The sequence below is a fragment of the Phragmites australis genome, chromosome 13 (assembly GCF_958298935.1).
Source record: "Phragmites australis chromosome 13, lpPhrAust1.1, whole genome shotgun sequence".
NCBI lineage: Eukaryota > Viridiplantae > Streptophyta > Magnoliopsida > Poales > Poaceae > Phragmites > Phragmites australis.
In genome coordinates, this window is record NC_084933.1 from 31717396 (window position 1) to 31735830 (window position 18435).

The 18435-nt window shown below is 43.7% G+C and overlaps 4 protein-coding genes across 9 annotated transcripts; all 4 read left to right on the forward strand.

Moving 5' to 3' along the window:
• The first annotated feature begins 1934 nt into the window (after positions 1-1934).
• LOC133887978 (probable receptor-like protein kinase At1g49730) lies at positions 1935-7976 on the forward strand. The gene is made up of 9 exons (XM_062328036.1): positions 1935-2150; positions 2543-3094; positions 3174-3452; positions 3838-4099; positions 4174-4226; positions 4311-4378; positions 6538-6627; positions 6714-6798; positions 7051-7976. Exons 1-9 carry the CDS (start codon positions 2030-2032, stop codon positions 7578-7580), a joined length of 2040 nt encoding a protein of 679 aa, XP_062184020.1. The 5' UTR covers positions 1935-2029; the 3' UTR covers positions 7581-7976.
• Positions 7977-8719: 743 nt separating this feature from the next.
• On the forward strand, positions 8720-10543 carry LOC133887981 (uncharacterized). Its single transcript, XM_062328042.1, has 3 exons — positions 8720-9515; positions 9649-9834; positions 9965-10543. Exons 1-3 carry the CDS (start codon positions 9060-9062, stop codon positions 10268-10270), a joined length of 948 nt encoding a protein of 315 aa, XP_062184026.1. The 5' UTR covers positions 8720-9059; the 3' UTR covers positions 10271-10543.
• A 1669-nt stretch (positions 10544-12212) lies between these two features.
• Positions 12213-14530, forward strand: LOC133887983 (ASI1-immunoprecipitated protein 1-like). 3 transcript variants are annotated; one of them, XM_062328044.1, is made up of 4 exons: positions 12214-12464; positions 12887-13355; positions 14041-14236; positions 14333-14530. In XM_062328044.1, the coding sequence occupies exons 2-3, from the start codon at positions 12900-12902 to the stop codon at positions 14188-14190; spliced, it is 606 nt and encodes a 201-aa protein (XP_062184028.1). In that variant the 5' UTR covers positions 12214-12464; positions 12887-12899; the 3' UTR covers positions 14191-14236; positions 14333-14530. The 3 variants fall into 3 exon arrangements, with proteins under 3 accessions (XP_062184029.1, XP_062184028.1, XP_062184027.1); XM_062328045.1 differs by having other exon boundaries at positions 12213-12464; positions 12890-13355; positions 14041-14530; XM_062328043.1 differs by having other exon boundaries at positions 12215-12464; positions 14041-14530.
• Positions 14349-18328, forward strand: LOC133887980 (pathogenesis-related thaumatin-like protein 3.5). Of its 4 annotated transcripts, none has more exons than XM_062328038.1 (4): positions 14349-14487; positions 14585-14827; positions 16182-16848; positions 17878-18328. In XM_062328038.1, the coding sequence occupies exons 1-4, from the start codon at positions 14394-14396 to the stop codon at positions 18005-18007; spliced, it is 1134 nt and encodes a 377-aa protein (XP_062184022.1). In that variant the 5' UTR covers positions 14349-14393; the 3' UTR covers positions 18008-18328. The 4 variants fall into 4 exon arrangements, with proteins under 4 accessions (XP_062184022.1, XP_062184024.1, XP_062184025.1 ...); XM_062328040.1 differs by having other exon boundaries at positions 14365-14504; XM_062328041.1 differs by lacking the exon at positions 14349-14487 and adding an exon at positions 15320-15500 and having other exon boundaries at positions 14679-15195.
• The last annotated feature ends 107 nt before the right edge of the window (positions 18329-18435 follow it).

Genomic DNA, 18435 nt, shown 5'->3' on the forward strand with positions numbered 1-18435 from the left:
CCTTTTTCATCCTTGCGACCTTGCCCTGCCAGTTTGGCATCGATGGATCCACCCTTGAGCTCCAAGCCGTCGTCTCATCTCATCATTCTACTACTGTACGTACTACGTGTATGTATCATCATTATATTATTCTGCTCTATTTCTTTTCACGGCACACTCTCAGCAAGGAATCAACTGCTTTTTACAACTGCGTCAACCAAACCAATCTGAAAAGGCGTCAACCAAACCGAACATGTCTGCTCACCTAGTTGCCCAGTTTTACCCAATCTCCATCTGATCACATGTGTTGCAAGCAAGGAATCAACTGCTTTTTACATCTCCGTCAACCAAACCAACCTGAAAAGCCGGTGCACTACAAATCAATCAATCAATCAATTGTACTGTATATCCACACTACTCCCATGCATACCGAGTGTACCTAGGTATACAAGTCCTGTATTACATCAATTGGCCCAGTGGATCTTAAAAGAACAAGAACAAAACCCAAAATACTTACTAGGACTAGCTACTGACCCCACAGACTTCATTGTCCCTCACCTGCAAGACTGCAATGCCCAACTCATGTTTGGTTGATAGCATACAGTCGCCAATATTTGCCAAATATTTTTCTGGTCTATGGTGTGGCAAATAAATTTGGTGTCACATTTTGCTAGCCTAAGAACACCTTGACATGCTTCTTTTCAAGTCCACAACGTATAGGACTCAAAGTGCAGAAGAGGAATCCTACTACAATTACGGCTAATGGTGTCTTACATGATCAAACTTGTCTAACTTATGGTGTGACATAGTATGGACTGTGGCCATGAACCCAAACATAATTTAAGCACATGTGCTAATTAACTGGTTAAATATAAAAGGGCATTTTCCCAAGTGTAAATAACCATATAATTCTTTTGAAGCAATAAACAACCACATAATAAACCGTCTTTGCTCATTTTCTGTGGTAGTTCATACAATTTCACAAGGAAAATTACCAACAACTTAATTTAAGCACATTGTATGCTTAAATTAAGGGTGCCGCGTACCATTCAATTGGCTGAGTGATGAGTGGGCACAAGAAATCCCTCTTCGCTACCTACTGCCGCCTTTCTGCGCGACATGGTCAGCACTCCGTCAGGGCAACACTCCCCATTCTGACTTTCTGCACATTTTGGAATAAGCACCCTGCCTACCCACTAATTTCTATACCCCTCTTTTCATGAATGAACTGGAACTTCCTCCGGTCACATACAACCGGAGTCTAATGTTACAAATTTGATCAATAATTACAAATTTATATTGGATTTTTAAATTTGGAAATGATACGAGTACATACGGCGGTGCATGCAAATATAGTTCTGTAACGAGGACTTGTACTTTACTCTAAATTGAACATGCTGACACTGTTATTAAGTTATGCCAGTAAACATGCTATCATCTTTATATAAAAACTATCAGCTAGAGTATATCACCTAACCCCCTGTATATCGTCTAAACCGCTGAAAAATCAAATTGTTCAGACTCATTTCTATAGTTGACTCTCAAAACATACTACTTTCGTACAGTGGTGTATGTGCATGTTATACTTCAATCCCTTACAAGTATTCATCATTCATACTTTCCTCTAAATCAAACATGATAACCTTGCTACCACGTTCTATCATCTTAGTAAATCTATTTACCTATCTACCTCTATTTTCGTTTAGAAGCAGAGATAGGTAGGTAAAAGATGGTTTAGTGTGGCAAAGTTTGATGCCCAAATGGTGTTAGGCTGACTTTTCTAAAAACTTGGACATGCAGGATAGATAGATCAATTACAGCTGAACAACTTTTTGCAGGGGTGTATGTGAGATTCCTGAACTGTACGTGGAGCAGTGAGCAAGAAATGCAGCAAAACCCTGTCCTCTTCCTAGTTCCTAGGGAGAGCCAGCGCTGGAACCAACGCGGAAAAGAAACCATTGTCGCTCGCGAGTCGCGACCAGCCGCCCCAACGATCCAAAACCTCTCTTCTCCTTCCTCCACACTCCTGCGCCCCCCTCGACGCCTCCAAATGCCGGCGCTGCCCCTCCGCTGCTCCTCCTCCTCCTCTCCCATTCCACTGCTACTCTTGTTACTGTCCTTCTCATTCCCTCTCTTCTTCTCCCCAAGCCCCGCAGCAACCGCCGTCGGAGGTTAGTTCTTCCGCTTCTTTGTTTTTACAACACTATTCATTACCAACCAGTGCTGGTGGTGGTTTCTTGATGTTTGGGGATCAAAAAGCGATGATTATTGTAGGATGTATGAGCTACAAAGCGATCCGCCCGCACTTTCTGTTTTCCATGCGACTGATGTATGCCCGATTTGATCTTTAGGATACGCTTAGCATGACCTTGAATGCTCGATGATAAGATAGAAATAGCATCTTTGTATGCATTTTATCTCCTCGGCGAGCTGCTACTTGATTCAATGCAGATTGCCCAGTGGAACCAATAGAGCAATGGATATGATTTTACCGAATTTGTACATGCCTTGTTGCTCACAGATTATTAGGCTTTTACTAAAAGTAGTGTCTTTTCTTCTACAGAATGCCCTTTGGATTTTAGTTGGGCAAACTTCACATTAGCTTCGCCTGCGTGCTCCGATCCAACCCAGCGGGCAGCTTGCTGCCGCTACATCAATGCATTTGTTGCCATTTCCATTGCTCGGTACGCCAACGCCACTGGTAGGCTGGGGGTCCCTCCTGCCTTCGCGGAGTTCTGTTTCAGCTCAGTGTCCGAAACCTTCAAATTACACGGAATCCCAACCGATGCCGATGTGTTTTGCGGGTTAGGCCCGAAAATCAGGGTCTCGTATCAGTGTGCTGGGCGGGACACTGTTCTGGAAATGATGCAATCCCCGAATTTCAATGATGTCATTGGAAGCTGCAGGGGCCCTCTTTCGCTGGATATTACCTGCAAGACATGCTTGAATTATGGCATCGTTTACCTCCATCGCCTCGTTGAGTCAGATGATAATGTTGCCCTGAGTGTGTGCCGCAACGCAATTTTTGTAACGCTTGCGACTCAGGAGGGTATTCTTTCCTATGATGATATTGTCACATGCTTCTTTGGTGTTCGAGGAATCACCACCCTTCCAGGTATTACTATTACTGCATTTTGATTATGCTCAATAGATGGTCAGCCATTAACTTGTATCTAACTTTGGGCGCACACCAGGACCATCATCTGTCACATCTACTCCGGCAGCCTCTCCAAATGTTACTGTTGGTCCTCCAGCTCCAAAGATCAAAACTGTTCCACAGAAACATCACCAGCATTACCGGATTACAGTTATTCCGGGGATAGGGATAGGGGTAATATTGCTCGCCGTGCTTCTGCAATTCATCTTAGTGGCACTGATCCGTAGAAAGAGCAAGGAATTGAAGAACGCTGGCTTCCCTACTCAGAATCCGGAAAACGCATTTCACCAGAGTCAATCCTGGAGATGCCCAGAAGGTTTGTGCACATGCTTCTATTCTACATCAAACGGTAGTTCACACTAGCAAAGTTGCTCTGAGCTACACACGAATTTGGCTTTCACCTGTTCATGGTCTCACTAATCATGTATATTTTCTTCCTTCAAACTGCTAAAGTTCTTATTTTCTGGTTCATATGTTGATGTTGCCATGGGCATATGAAACTTTGTATAACGCTAACTAATTATGCTCTCTTGTGTCAAGCTTGTTGTGGGAAGAACTAACACATCATAAGAATGTGATAGTCTGCTATTTTTTACCATTGAGCACTGACAGCTTTGGTATGATAAAAGTAATACTAATCAGATCATCATATTTTTTCCATTATTTTTTATGCAAACCGCTCTGTTTACCTTGCTGTTCAGGTCAATCACCAATGTTTCAAAGGTATAGCTACAAAGAAACAATGAAAGCAACAAACAATTTCAGCACAGTTATTGGAAAGGGAGGTTTTGGAACAGTCTATAAAGCTCAGTTTAATGATGGCTCTATCGCTGCGGTGAAAAGGATGGACAAGGTTTCAAGACAAGCCGAAGAAGAATTCTGTCGGGAAATGGAACTCTTGGCTAGGTTGCATCATCGCCATCTTGTGACCCTCAAGGGCTTCTGTATTGAAAAGAAAGAAAGGTAATGATGTTTCCTTTGCATTCTCATGTACTACAATTCATACATCGTGGTCTTCTTATATTTGAACTTTTCAGATTTCTCGTGTACGAATACATGGCTAATGGAAGCTTAAAGGATCACCTACACTGTATGATTTCATCTATTCAAATCTTGTGTGTATATAAAACATATATTGGGCTGCTTTTAGGTGTTCTGATTTGAATTTCTACAGCGTCTGGAAGGAAGCCATTAAGCTGGCAGACTAGACTACATATTGCAATAGAAGTGGCCAATGCTCTGGTAAGTTTTCTGCTGCAAATGTAACTGCTCCATTTGCCTTGTCTTTTGTTCGTATTTTAGACAAAACACTGGGAAAATACTATTCAGTAATCATGCATCAAGTTTCCTATCAACACTGCTATAGTAACTTTAGTATTTGACTACTGTTTTATCTCATCGATTGATCTATCTCAAAACGTTTTCATTTAGTTTGCTCAGCCTAGGGTAGTGGTGTTGTTTACTTGCTGTTAACTGTACTCAGCCTAGGGTAGTGGTGTTGTTTACTTGCTGTTAACTGTACTCATTAAAATTGCTACAGCATCTGTAAGAAAAGCATCAAGCCAAGATACAACACACGGTGAAATTTCTCATGTGAACAACAACAATAACAGCTTTTATCCCAAGCAAGTTGGGGTAGGCTAGAGATAGAATCCACAAGATCCAAGTAAAAAGATGACGTGGAAACAATAATGATAATAAAGGTACTAGTAATAGTAACAAAATAAAAGTAATAACGGTATAACAAGTGTGATGCATAAGTTATGGTTCTGGCACGTGGATTGCTAACTTCCACACTTTTCTATCCGTGGATAGTTCTTTGGGGATATCCCATTCCTTCAAGACTTCTCCCATGTTAGGTTTGGTCGACTCTTGTCTCTCTTCATATTATCAGCACGACTTAGTATCCCGCTATGCACAGGTGACTCTGGAGGCCTCTATTGAATATGTCTAAACCATCTCAACTGATGTTGGACAAACTTTTCTTTTATTAGCGCTACTCCTGCCCTATCACATATATCATTATTTTGGATTTGATCCTTTCTTGTGGCCACAAATCCATCGCAACATACGCATTTTTGCCACACTTAATTGTTGGACATGTCGCCTTTTAGTTGGCTAACATTCGGCGCCATATAATGTCACAAGTCGAATCGCGTCCTATAGAACTTACCTTTCAGCGTTTGTGGCACCTTCTTGTCACAGAGGATGCCAGAAGCTTGACGCTATTTCATCCATCCGGTTTTGATTCTATGACTAACATCTTCATCGATATCACCATCCTTCTGTAGCATCAATCCCAAATATCAGAAGGTATCCTTCTTGGGAACCATCTCTCCACCACAACTAACATATTCTCCATCATGCCTAGTAGCACCGAAATTGCACTTCACAACTCTAATTTCTCACATGAAAAACATAACTAATTATTCAAGCATGGCGAGTTACACCACTATAGCTGGGCACCTCTCCTCCACCCCCTTCTCTTTCCCACAGAGCAATCGCCTCAGGTCCAGGCCATCCATAGAAATACCTTTAGTTCTTGAGATGCCCTTATCAAATTCTGAAGGAAGAGTAGTTTGAGATATTTCTGGGAGATGGCCCATCTCTGAAAGTCCTAGTTGAAAATCAATTAAAGAACTCATCTATTGTTGTGTGTAGAATATGAATCATCCCCCCCCCCCCCCTCTCTGAAAGGGATGGTTCTGTCTGGAAGTTCTGTTTGAAAGTTGATTCAACAATTATTGCATATAACATGATAGCGTTTTTACCCCTTCTTGGTTTGATTTCTAGTTTTGCCTCTCACAGTAGCATTCAGGAATTAGGATTGTCCATCCATGTTGTCTTGGGAAAAAATTGCTGGCACATTACTGATAGGGGACATTAACTTGTTGTGTATGGTTATACCAACATGAGATTGCTTAACAGATAAATATTTTCTGGCTTATGTCTGTAGTCCTGCTTCATATAATTTGTTTTCTCGCACTGTTGACTAGTTTTGTACCATTTGCCACTGCAGTGATCTTTAGCAGGCTAGAATTATGGTGCATTGTTCTTCACATTTCCATAAGTAGCTTTCGCGCTTGCCCTGATGTTCTGAATAGGAGTAACAGGTTTGTCGTGTTGAAGGAGGACAGCATTGACTAGTGGTACATATACAACTCAATTTATGTGTGCTGAGGCTTCCATGGACCGTAGTTCATGTTTCCGGCACATGCTTGGCAGTTGGCACTGCTGGCACCCATCATGTTTCCGGCACATGTATACTATCCTGGGATTTTTATGAGCTACCTGTCATCAGTTCCTTTGATATTTAATTATCATTGTTTTTTTATGAACAGATTGCTTTGAATGCATTTTACTGCATGGTGGTGGATTTTCATGCTGTCTTCTTGTTTCAGGAGTATCTTCATTTCTTTTGTAATCCTCCACTCTGCCATAGAGACATCAAGTCGAGCAACATTCTTTTAGATGAGCATTTTGTTGCCAAGGTATGGTTTTGTGATTCACGGATTAACCTCTATAAGTCATGGTTAGTACTTTCTGATTTTTTTTTTTTTGTCAATCTTGTACTTAGGTTGCTGATTTTGGCCTTGCACATGCATCAAGAACTGGCACTGTCAGCTTTGAAGCTGTGAACACAGATATACGAGGAACCCCAGGTGAATTCTCGTATTATGAATCAGCTAGAGGCTAGAGCAACCATGCAACTGAGCATTTAACCTTCATGTTCAATTACTTATCCTCAAAATCTACAGTAAAGTTGCAACAACCTTGGTAGATGATGCTAGATTGCAGCTTAGATAAAAAGTTGGGACTCTGCACTGCTGCAATGACTTTAAAGAACACATCCATTAAAGGTCGTAGAGCAGGTATCAATAGACTTGCTCATGTATGTCATGAATCAACTGCAGGGTACATGGATCCTGAATATGTGGTAACTCAAGAGTTGGCAGAGAAGAGTGATATATACAGCTATGGCGTGCTTCTGCTGGAGCTTGTCACTGGGCGCAGAGCAATCCAAGACAACAAGAACTTGGTTGAGTGGGCACAGATGCACCTATCTTCTGGTGTGATCCCTCCTGAAATAGTAGACCCTGCGATCAGGGAGATGGTTGACATGGATCAGCTGCATTTGGTGGTTGGCATTGTCCAGTGGTGCACCCAGAGAGAAGGGCGGCAAAGACCATCCATCAGGCAGGTGCTGAGGATGCTCTTGGAGAGGCTAGATCCTGGGAATGGCAGCTTTGGTGAGGGCATGGAAGATGCAGAAGGGGGGTTTTATCCTCGGAGCAGCAAATGTGGCGTCCACCGAAACGAATTGACCCCCCACAGTAGCGACATGAGGTCTCTTCATTCGTCATCGAGCACAACAAGATCTTACTGCAGCCGCAGCATGTTGCTTGAAAGTGGGCAGACTCAGTCTCCTCCAGAAACTCTCTGACGACGCCTTCTTTCAGTTTCGATATAGCTGTGAAATGTTGTCCCTCTCATAATCTCAAGGTTTGTGTCGGTTGAGTGCTGAAGCGACTCGTGGTGTGCAAGGTATACCAAGAGGTGCTTATTGATGAAAATCCAGTTTTATCAGCCAGTAATTTTTGTCACAGAAACAAACTGCTGTAATATAGAAGTTGTTGTGTGTAGCAGGAAAGAAAATACTCCAATTTGCGTTCTAGGTGAGTTAAAGTCAGAACATGGAAGCAAAAACTATTGGTTGATCATGGAACCTGAAGCATGCACGGCTGGTGTTGCATATTGTTTTATTCGGTTTGAGAAGGCACGGTACATTGTTTATTGAAGTGCTGCTGGTCTTGGCATGTTGGTGTGTTTCCTATCTTTTCCCTCGTAATTGCAGCAGATAGATAGATAGGTGTAGTTAGGGTCCGTTTGGTTGGGAGACAAAGTGGGATGGGATAGGACCGTCCCTGTTTTTAGGGATGGGATGATCCTCTTTTTTGTTTGGTTGGTTGGATGAGATGAGTCTCTTTTTTGTTTGGTTGGAAGGACGAGGACGGATGGGGATGAGAATCATCAACTAATTATATTTTTTAATTTTAAATAATAATTATTAATAATACACTAATCAACATGCACCAATATATATTAATGTTACTCTTGCCATAGTCATTACTAATTAACAATAAAATATACTAATTAACCATAATCATACTCTAATTAGCTCATTAATTAGTAATAATTAGTACATTAACCCTTACAAATTCTAATCTCATAGTAATATGTACTAATAAGTAATAAAAGCATACTAATATCATTAATCATTTTACTAATGTGCATGATTAGTAAAGATGGATGGCTTCATCCCACCAATTTTGAGGGATATCTTCATCCAGTATATTGAGAGAATATTCCTTACGAGGGATCATCCCATCCCTGCTGCCCCTGAACCAAACACCACAAAAACAGGGATCGCCCCATCCCATCCCACCTCATCCCTTGAACCAAACGGATCCTTAGTTGCAGTGTGTCGGTGAATGGCTCTAGTGGTTCAATTTAGCCACGTGGGAAGAAGAAAAGCAACGTGGACAGCCTTGAGATTCCATCCATCCAGCCCAGCCTCACATGAACTGTCTGGCAACCGACGAATCGCCGCTTGTGCATCAAACACTTGGCTGAATGAATAGGCTGGTATGGTAGGAAATGAGAGGGGAAGATGATCCAGTCCACTCCAGAGTCGAGAGTAGCAGACTCCTTTTATCTCCGATCCGTGCAGTTTCCTTGCTTGCTTGCTACACTAGAGTCGGTCACCAGAAGCAGCAGACTATATCTCCCTCTTCCTGCTTTGCTTAATTAGCCCTCTTATAGTACTCATTGCCTTGCTAGCCACCAGCTTCAGCTTCCTCCTCCTCTTGCTGTGGTTGCCAATTGTATCTAGCTCGCCAATCAGCAGAGCCAAGAAGCCAAGATGCCGCACGCCAAGACGGACTCCGAGGTCACCAGCCTGGCGCCCTCCTCGCCGCCGCGCTCCCCGCCGCGCGGCCGCCCCGTCTACTACGTCCAGAGCCCCTCCCGGGACTCCCACGACGGCGAGAAGACCGCCACCTCCGTCCACTCCACGCCCGCGCTCAGCCCCATGGCGTCCCCGCTCCACTCCTCCTCTTCCAGCCGCTTCTCGGGCCACCCCAAGCGCAAGGCCGACAAGGCGCCAGGACGCAAGGGCGCGCCGCCCGGCAAGGGCTGGCAGGAGATCGGGATCATCGAGGAGGAGGGCCTCCTCGACGACGAGGAGCACACCAGGATAGTGCCCAAGCGATGCTACTACCTTCTCGTCTTCGTCCTCGCCTTCGTCGCGCTCTTCTCCTTCTTCGCGCTTGTGCTCTGGGGGGCAAGCAGATCCCAGAAGCCGCAGATCGTCATCAAGGTTGGTACATTTTCTTCTCTCTCTCTCTCTCTCCCGCTCTCTCTCTCTCTCTTCAGGATTCATACCATACGTATATAGTATGGATCCGGACAGTTCCATCTCATCGCTGAATTGGTTCAACCTTTTGTCGCAGAGCATCACGTTCGAGAACTTTATCATCCAGGCGGGCACCGACGCGTCGCTGGTGCCCACGGACATGGCCACCACCAACTCCACCGTCAAGTTCACCTACAAAAACAAGGGCACCTTCTTCGGCATCCATGTCACCGCCGATCCCTTCGAGCTCTCCTACAGCCAGCTCACGCTCGCCACCGGAGACGTAAGATGTTCTAGTCATTCGCTGTTGGGTGTTGGATCTCACCCGATTCTTTCAAGGAAGAGAGAAAGAAATAAAGAAAAAACAAATTTTTACTTACTAAACATTCATGAAGCTTAACTCGATGATGCAGCTGAAGAAGTTCTACCAGGCGCGGAGCAGCCATCGGACGGTGAGCGTGGCCGTCACAGGGAACAAGGTCCCGCTGTACGGCGGGGGCCCGACGCTGACGGCGGCGCCGGGAGCAGGAGGAAAGGCAGCGAGCGGCACCGTGGCGCCGGTGCCGATGGTGCTGAGGACGACGCTGCACTCGCGGGCCTACGTGCTGGGCGCGCTGGTGAAGCCGCGGTTCACGCGCGGCATCGAGTGCAAGGTGCTTATGAACCCCGCCAAGCTCAACAAGCCGATCTCCCTCGAAAAGGCCTGCCATTACTCCTAAATTATTCATTCCGCTCAGCTCAAATTCGATGGATCAAGATCATCGCTTCCAAATGTATTGTTTTTGTTAATTCTTTTCTTTTTCCTTCTCTCTCTCTCTCTTCTTATTTCTTTTTGTCGGTCATACTCATATATGCATGCATGGCTATGAGTATCCATTCCTAATGGCTGTAAGACAGAGATTCGTTCTAGTATACCGATCAATCCAATTCTTTGCGGTGTCATCGATCGATCAGGGGAATAAATTGGTCGCTCGAATTGCTTCTTGTTAGTACGTACAATGTTCTTGTTACATACAGTATGTATTAATCAGTGCCGAGATAGTGAGATCCTTCAATTCCTACCTACAAGTGGTAATCATCATTATACATCATAATCATTATTGTTGCAACCGCAGCCCCTCTCAAAAGTTTGTTAATCAATCACCAGTGGTGCGGTGTGGATGCATGATGAGCTGTGCACATGTGATGTGGTCCAGATGAGACGATGGATCCACCTGCAGTCAAGAGGATAGTTCATCGGACGAGATCAAAGTCTCGCCCTATGAACGAGTGACGTCTTGTGAGCCCCGCCTATTAGGTAATATAAAACTAGTGACTACCACGTGCCACCTGTTCAGTGGACGAGATTTTGCATAACAAAGCTTCACATGTTATGCTGTTCAGAGCCAGCCCAGTTTCAATTTCCGATGATAATTTCTAATTTGCTCGCCGGAGACAGGCTTGTCGAATTATATATATATATATATCATCGATCATTCATCAAGCGAGATTAAGGTCTCACTCTATAAATAAGCGACACCTTATGAGCCCCACCTGTTAGGTAATATAAAACCAGTGACTACCACGTGCTACCCGTTCAGCGGATGAGATCTTACTCTCATCCGCTTAACAGGTGAGATCTTGCATTGGTGGGTCTGGGCGATACGGTATTTCGCTCGTTCGTGATCGCTCGTTTCTAGGCTCAGCTCCTCCCTAAAACCTAGTTCCCTGTATCTCAGCTCCTCACTAAGTTTTGTCGACCCCTCCCTGTATCATAGCTTGGCAAATGCATTGTAGTACTTGACGAGGACGAGACCTAATATCGCGTATGCCGTGCAACACGCATGTCTTCATATGCACGATCCACACGATTGTAATTGGATAAATTTATGCATATTTGAATTCAAATTGAATTAAAAAGAGAATATCACATGACATTTTAAAAATAAAAATACATATAAGTTGAGCATTACAGAGAAACTTACTTTTTCACAAATAACCTAGGGTTGAAATATTTTTATAAATTAGTACATGACATGAGAAGAATATTAGTAATTTTTCTCTGATTTTTGAGAATTTATTTGAGGCATTAAAATTTTCTATAAGTTATAAAGTAGTTTTATTTGGAGAATTTTAATTAAATATTGACTTAGGATTTTTAGATCAAACTAATTAAAATGGATTTCTAGTGAGATCTAGTTTAGGCATAAAAATATTTAAAAAAATTAGACCACTCTTATACTCTCATATAAAATCAGGAGTTAAATGGAAAATATGAACGCACACGTACAAACACGGGTGACACTTTTTGGTATTTCGCTTGTGTCTGTACGTATGCATTTATGTTTTTCATTTAACTTTCGATTTTATCTGGGTGACATCTTTTGAGTGAATTTATTGGCGTAGGATCTCGCCCATTCATGGCAGCCAATTTTTTTTTTTTACCTGATAGATAGGGATCACAAGGTATCGTCCGTTTATGGAGTTGATCTCGTCCGGTAGCATATTGTTGCAAATTTTTAAAATGATAGTGTAAATTTGAAAATATTGAGAAAAAAATATATAAACAAAAAAATCGATCTTGCCACGGCAACGCGATTCCGGTTGGCTTGCCGGAGAGGTGAAGAAGAGAAGCGAGAGGAAAACCGGGCTGGCTCAAATTAGATTAGATGGGCCTCCACAAAAGAGAGCGTGGCAGTGGAGAGAGAGAGTTTGGGCCGAACGCTGTTCAAGCACCACCACCCTGTCCTTCTGCCGTCGTCGAGTCGCCGCCGCCGAATTCGTTCGTTGGCGGGGCCGCATCTTTCCACCCAAGTCTTGTCTCGTCGCCCTCTTCCTCCTCCTCTTCTCCCGCCCTCTACTGGTGCTGGACGGGCGTGGACTGGAGAGCTCATCCATCCGGTCCGGCCTTGGGTCTGCTTTCTTCTTTTCTTGGTGAGGAACCCTAACCTACTTTTTTATTGGACGGATTCGCTTAATTGTTCTCACCCAAATTCTAATCTTTCTTTCCATCTATTCAGTCAGCGCAGATTTCTTCTTTTTCAGTGCAAGATTTCCCAATTAGAAGTGGGTTCAGATTATTTTACAAAATTTTGGGGCCCTGTTTTAGTTTGTTATTTCTGATGCGGCCTTAAAGAAATCCGGATGCTTGTTCCTACCTAATGACCAAAACATAAACAGACCTCTGATGCAAATAATTGAACAAACATGTGTTTATTTTTGTCACCTTTGTTCCAACCGTAAACCTTGTGATTCTTTTGAACAATGCGCTCCAAAACTGCTTATGAATAATGTTGGTCTTCGTCAGGAAGCTTAGAAATTAAAGCATTTCTTGCACCTGATTCTTATTCCCACAGAAGTTGCCCTTCCATGGCCACATCCAAGGAGCAGGCTTCGAAGCAATATGTTGAATTCGAGGAGAAGGTTAAGAGGACGATATATATCGACCAGCTTTCTCATCGAGTTACAAGCTCGGTCATTAAAGCAGCTCTTTCCCAGTGTGCAAATGTCGTCAAAGTGGAGTTCATTGTGAACTACACAATCCCATATGATATCCCTTCGGCTGTGTTGGTGGAATTGGATGATGAAGCACAAGCTAAGGCCGCTGTAGAATTGATGGATGATTTCCCATTCATAATTGGTGGAATGCCGAGGCCTGTAAAAGCTACCTATGCAAAGGCTGAGATGTTCCGGGATCGCCCTCCTTGCCCTGGCATTAAGAAAGAGTTCCTCTGGCTAAAACAAGGAGATGAGGGGTATGAAGCAATGAAGAAAATGAAACTCCTTACAAAGAGGCAAGAAGCACAGAATATGTCACTCATCAAGGTAAAATAGTTGGGTGTAGGGAAATTATGTATGTGACCGCTTTATTTTTTTTGTATGTTTTATATTTGGCATTCGTCCATGCTTATGTTATGCCATTGCATCAAGGCCTACAAAATCATGCCTATTCTGTCAATTCCTTTGTTATCATCAACAATTAAATGGTTTTACTGCTTACCCTGCTTTTAGCATGGGTAAGCTAAACGGGAAAGAGTAAGAGCCCAGTGTTCTCCATTTATTATCCTAGGGTGGAACCACCTAGTGTTCTCCATTTGTTATCCTAGCACGGAACTATCGGGAAGTGATGTGCATTCAAAAGTAATATTCAGAGTGATGCATGATTTGTTAAGCTGGAGTATTAATATCTGCAAAACATTATGCTTAATATGTTCATCCCTTTATCTCGAACTAGATATTTTAGAGAGAGGGGGGGGGGGGGGTGTGGCAAAGGCAGACCTGCAGAGAAGAGATTAGATGATACTTAGTGTGATTCACTTGTATCAGTATACAAAAACAAACTATATGGACTTATCAGATTAGTGCTTGTCCAAGCACTGTCCTTGCACCACTTGGGTGGAGCTTAATTACAGTATTGATATGAGTTGGGTTCTTGATGCTGTTGCTCTGACCTTTCATTGAATATTATACATGAAAATGTTTACATTGAACTGTTCTCTCTATGTCTCAGATTCAGTTGGAAGAGGAGAAGGAACTGGCAAAGCAGCAGCAGGAGTTACTTGATGGAAACTGCAAGAAGTATGACATGCTCGAGAGTGTCATGCAAAATGGAGCCATCAAGAACCTTGCACACCGTTATGGAATAAACCTCAATGACTGATCTGTCTTGACGATCCATGAAAATGCTCCTAAGAGTACAACACGTGGTATTTTGCTGTAGTGGGCATATCACTTTGTTTTGTCCTGGAGCATTGATAAGTGGTGTGATAATGTAATAATCCAATCGCTAATTGGATGAACAGGTATTAGTTGTGATCCAGTAGGTGCATCCTCCATGCAACATTGCCCCAGTATTAGGAGCCAATGACGGCATCCTTGGTGTTACAGCTGTTCCTGCGTTATGAACCAATGATGGCAGCCTTAGTATATCCAGTGCAGCCTTTTGTTTCTATATGTGGTAACATCGCATCGAAAGTATTAACTGTTACTTTGGTTTGATATGCCATATGTCTTGAACTATGCTTGTTCTCTTATAGTATTCTGCTCTGTTTCAGAGCCGAAGTTGTCGTCCTGCATGAACAGGTGCAGTGCCCAGCAGAAAGAAAAGGGCGACTTCATTTCAAGGGGCTACAAACTTGGGAGTAATGGACTGGCCTGTCAGTTTTTGCAGATTCCGACAACGGCTACCACTGGGGTTCTTTTTCTTCTCTTGAGAGTGAGAGATTTGCAGGCAGTGGCAATTCCACATGGTACTGATGAATGTTGGACAGTTGACACACACAAACCGCGTGAACCATGTATGCCAATGAACCATAATCCCTACTATGGGTAGTAGAGTACCTGTAAGTTTGCTTTTGTTTACGTAAGCTTTGATTAGTGTCCTTGTTGCTTCTTCTGTGATAGTATAGTTTGCTTTATTAGGATGGGTTCACACACAAGTGGCCATGCAATATTAAGAAGAGCTAGTCAGCTGCATTTGTCAGATAACCATCTGGCCAGTTGACTGATAAATTGGATTATACGAAGCTAGAGCCAAACGGTCATTTTCTTTTCCAGATAGAGGAGCAGTGAAATTTTAGGAAGGAAAGGCTATGAAGGAAGGTAGCTAGGAATCTGAGGAAGGTTGATTGCTAGCAGGGAACGCTCTCTCTGCAATGCAAGCAAGGTAGGTTTACCTTGCTGCTCTGGCCATGCCCGACCTCTGCCTCACGTATTCGATCTTGGCTTGCCTCCTCTCTGGGCATCCTCCTCCTCAACTCCATGCTAGTATTAATTTACACCCAACCCAGGCATCGGTTTCCATGCACACCAAGTTAAACGAACGGCCACAAGGACTTGAAGAGCTCTGTGGTTTCTGTTTTCCCTGCTTATTTCTGGATTGGAAGCGAAACATGGGGAGCTCCCCAACCCCAAGAGGAAGAGGTGCTCTTCTGCTGCCTCTGCCTCTCCTCTGCTTCTTCTTCTTGTCAGGTACACTATTACTATACAGTGTAGGAGCTGATAATGCTCTTTCACTTTTACTTTGTTCTGCTAAAAGATTGAGGAAGGTCCCTTTACTTTTTTCTCTTGGCCCTTCAATTTTCTGTTTTGTCTTCTTTCCCCACTTCAAGTGTATTGTGTTACTGCATTGTTTCAGGTTTGGTCCCTATGCCTATCTGACTTGGAGATTGTCACCGTTTTGTCCCTCATGTCTCATTTGCTTCTTGTCGGATCAGATTTTCCAGCGTTGTGTCCCCCTTCATCATTTAAGTAATACGTCTGGAGATGCCATTTTTAGTTGTCGCATTCAAGAAATCAAGATACTCCCTCTCTCTCTCTCCGGTCAACAAAAAACTGAAACGACCACTTTGATCCTCCGCTAGCAGTCAAACTCTTTACATAATTTTCGTTATTGATATCTCTGTAAAACCAAACTATATATTTGTACCTTTATCCCTAATACTACTTTCGTAATATAATATATTGACCTATATTTTATAAGTATAGTAAAGTAGAAAGTAGCCATCGAAATTGCATTTCGGTGACCACGCCAATGTTGGACATGAGGACCCTCTTCACTTGTGACGAGAGGAAATAACTACTCGTATTCATGCATGCACGTTCAAAATGACATCCTTTTTCATTCAGTGACAACCAGTGCCAATGTGCCAGGTGCACCGCAGTGTGCGGAGTCTGCTCGAGTTTTCACCATCATCAACAAGTGCAAGACGACCATCTGGCCGGCGGCGTCACCCGGCGGCAGCTTCGGCGGCGGCGGATTCGCGCTCCGGCCTGGGCAGTCGATGGTGTTCACGGCGCCGGTGGGGTGGTCGGGCCGCATCTGGGGGCGCACGGACTGCAACTTCGATGCCAGCGGCAATGGGTCGTGCGCGACGGGCTCGTGCGGTACCACGCTCAAGTGCGGGGCGTCCGGCGCGACGCCGGCGAGCCTGGCCGAGTTCACGCTGGCGTCGTTGGACTACTACGACGTGAGCCTGGTGGACGGGTTCAACCTGCCGGTGTTGGTGAAGCCGGTCAACGGGGAGGGCAACTGCACCGAGGCGGGGTGCGACGGCGACCTGCGGCAGAGCTGCCCGTCGGAGCTGGCGGTGAAGGTGAACGGGCAGACGGTGGCGTGCCGGAGTGCGTGTGACGTCTTCGACACGGACCAGTACTGCTGCCGAGGTCTGTACGGGAACCCGGTGACGTGCCAGCCCACCTTCTACTCAAAGAAGTTCAAGGCCGTCTGCCCCACCGCATACAGCTATGCCTACGACGACCCAACCAGCATCTTCACTTGCAAAAACGCAGACTACATCATCACATTCTGCTCCACCAGGTAGCTTCCTGCAAATTACTAATCTCTTTAGTAAGTCCCAACGCAAATCTAATCTATAAGTTCAGGCAAATTCCCGTTTTCATCTGACAAACTGTATGCGGTAGTGCTCGCTTTAACTTAATGCACTGTTGAAGTAGAACAGCACCAAATTTATGGACTTGATCTAAAAGACGCAACTTTCTTCATGATGTTTGTTTTATGATCTCGTTCCACGGTTAAATTGAGTAAATCATGGTACATTTAAATATGTCTTCTAGATAAGAAAAGAAGAAAGACAAACGAAGGTTTCAGAAGCAGCAGAGGTATCCTGTCAACTGCAGAATTCATCTCATCTAGAGGACAAATCAAGGAACTAGAAATTAGCTACCTGTTACTAGAAACAACTTGCCAGATTTCTAATAATCAGTCATTGTTTTCTTCCCATGGCAATCTTGTCTTCCTGATACATTTTACAAAGCCCATGTCCCTTTCATGCTATTCTTTTGGGACCGTGGTGTAAGCAAGCAGTGTGTCCACAAACTGGCAGTTTCTGAACCTTATCCTATCACCTGCCTCTGAAATTTCTTCACCTCCCGAAATCTCAGTGCCAAGGAATCTGATTCTGGACACAATTATATGCGTCGGTGGCCCATGCATTTTGCAAGCTGTTGTCGAGGAAAATGACAAGATGAAACAGAAATATAGTGGCACGACGGAATCGTAGAAGTCATACTAGCAATTCCTCAGCAAACTCCATTCTGCACTGTTTTTCTTTTCTTTTCTGAAACTGTCTGCTCTGCTGTTGTCCCTGTATCGTTGCTGTGTTTATGCTATGGTTTTAGGGTCTTTAGGGATTTAGGTGGTGATGAATAATATAGTTCAGAACTACTCCTTTTTTTTGTTGACTTGTACTTTGTTTTCTGCGCAGACATGTCTATAGGCCACAATAGGCCCGGACATTTTCACTTTCTTACAAGTGTCATTCTAATTTGACAAACTGCATCGGGTTCTCTGAATTGTTTGACAAGTTCCGTTCTTGTTGTGTTTCAGGAAGCAACCAGTGTGCTCGTACCACAACAACCGGCTAATTTGCAGTGACTCCAGCAGATCTTGGCCAATCATGTCCACGGCCACGCTCATGTTTGTGCTGCTCTTCAGCCTTCTGGCGTTGCAGTTTTGAGTGTAAGGACTGAGAAGCAAGCAACATAATATTATATACTATTGTTTTCCTATCTTTTCTTCATCTGAGAAACAAAAGTAGAGGTGATTTATCAAATTCATGCACTTACCATGTGAATATTATGCTTTACATACATAGAAAACATGAGTGATTGTTCTCTGCCTTTTTCATCATCTGGTTCAGTGAGAGTGGAGACAACACCACTACATCACATTCGTGTGTTTATGATGTACATAAACGCATACATACATACCCTAGCTAGCAGTTGTATCTTGCAGACTCAATAATGCTGCTGTATATTGATTTCAGCCTTTCAGGTCACTGATACCGTATCTGTCTGTCTGTCTGTCTTTCTTTGTCTCATGTGAACCAATCAGTGGCACAAAATAAGTGGATACATAATACAGAGCTTAACTCATTGTGCCCTC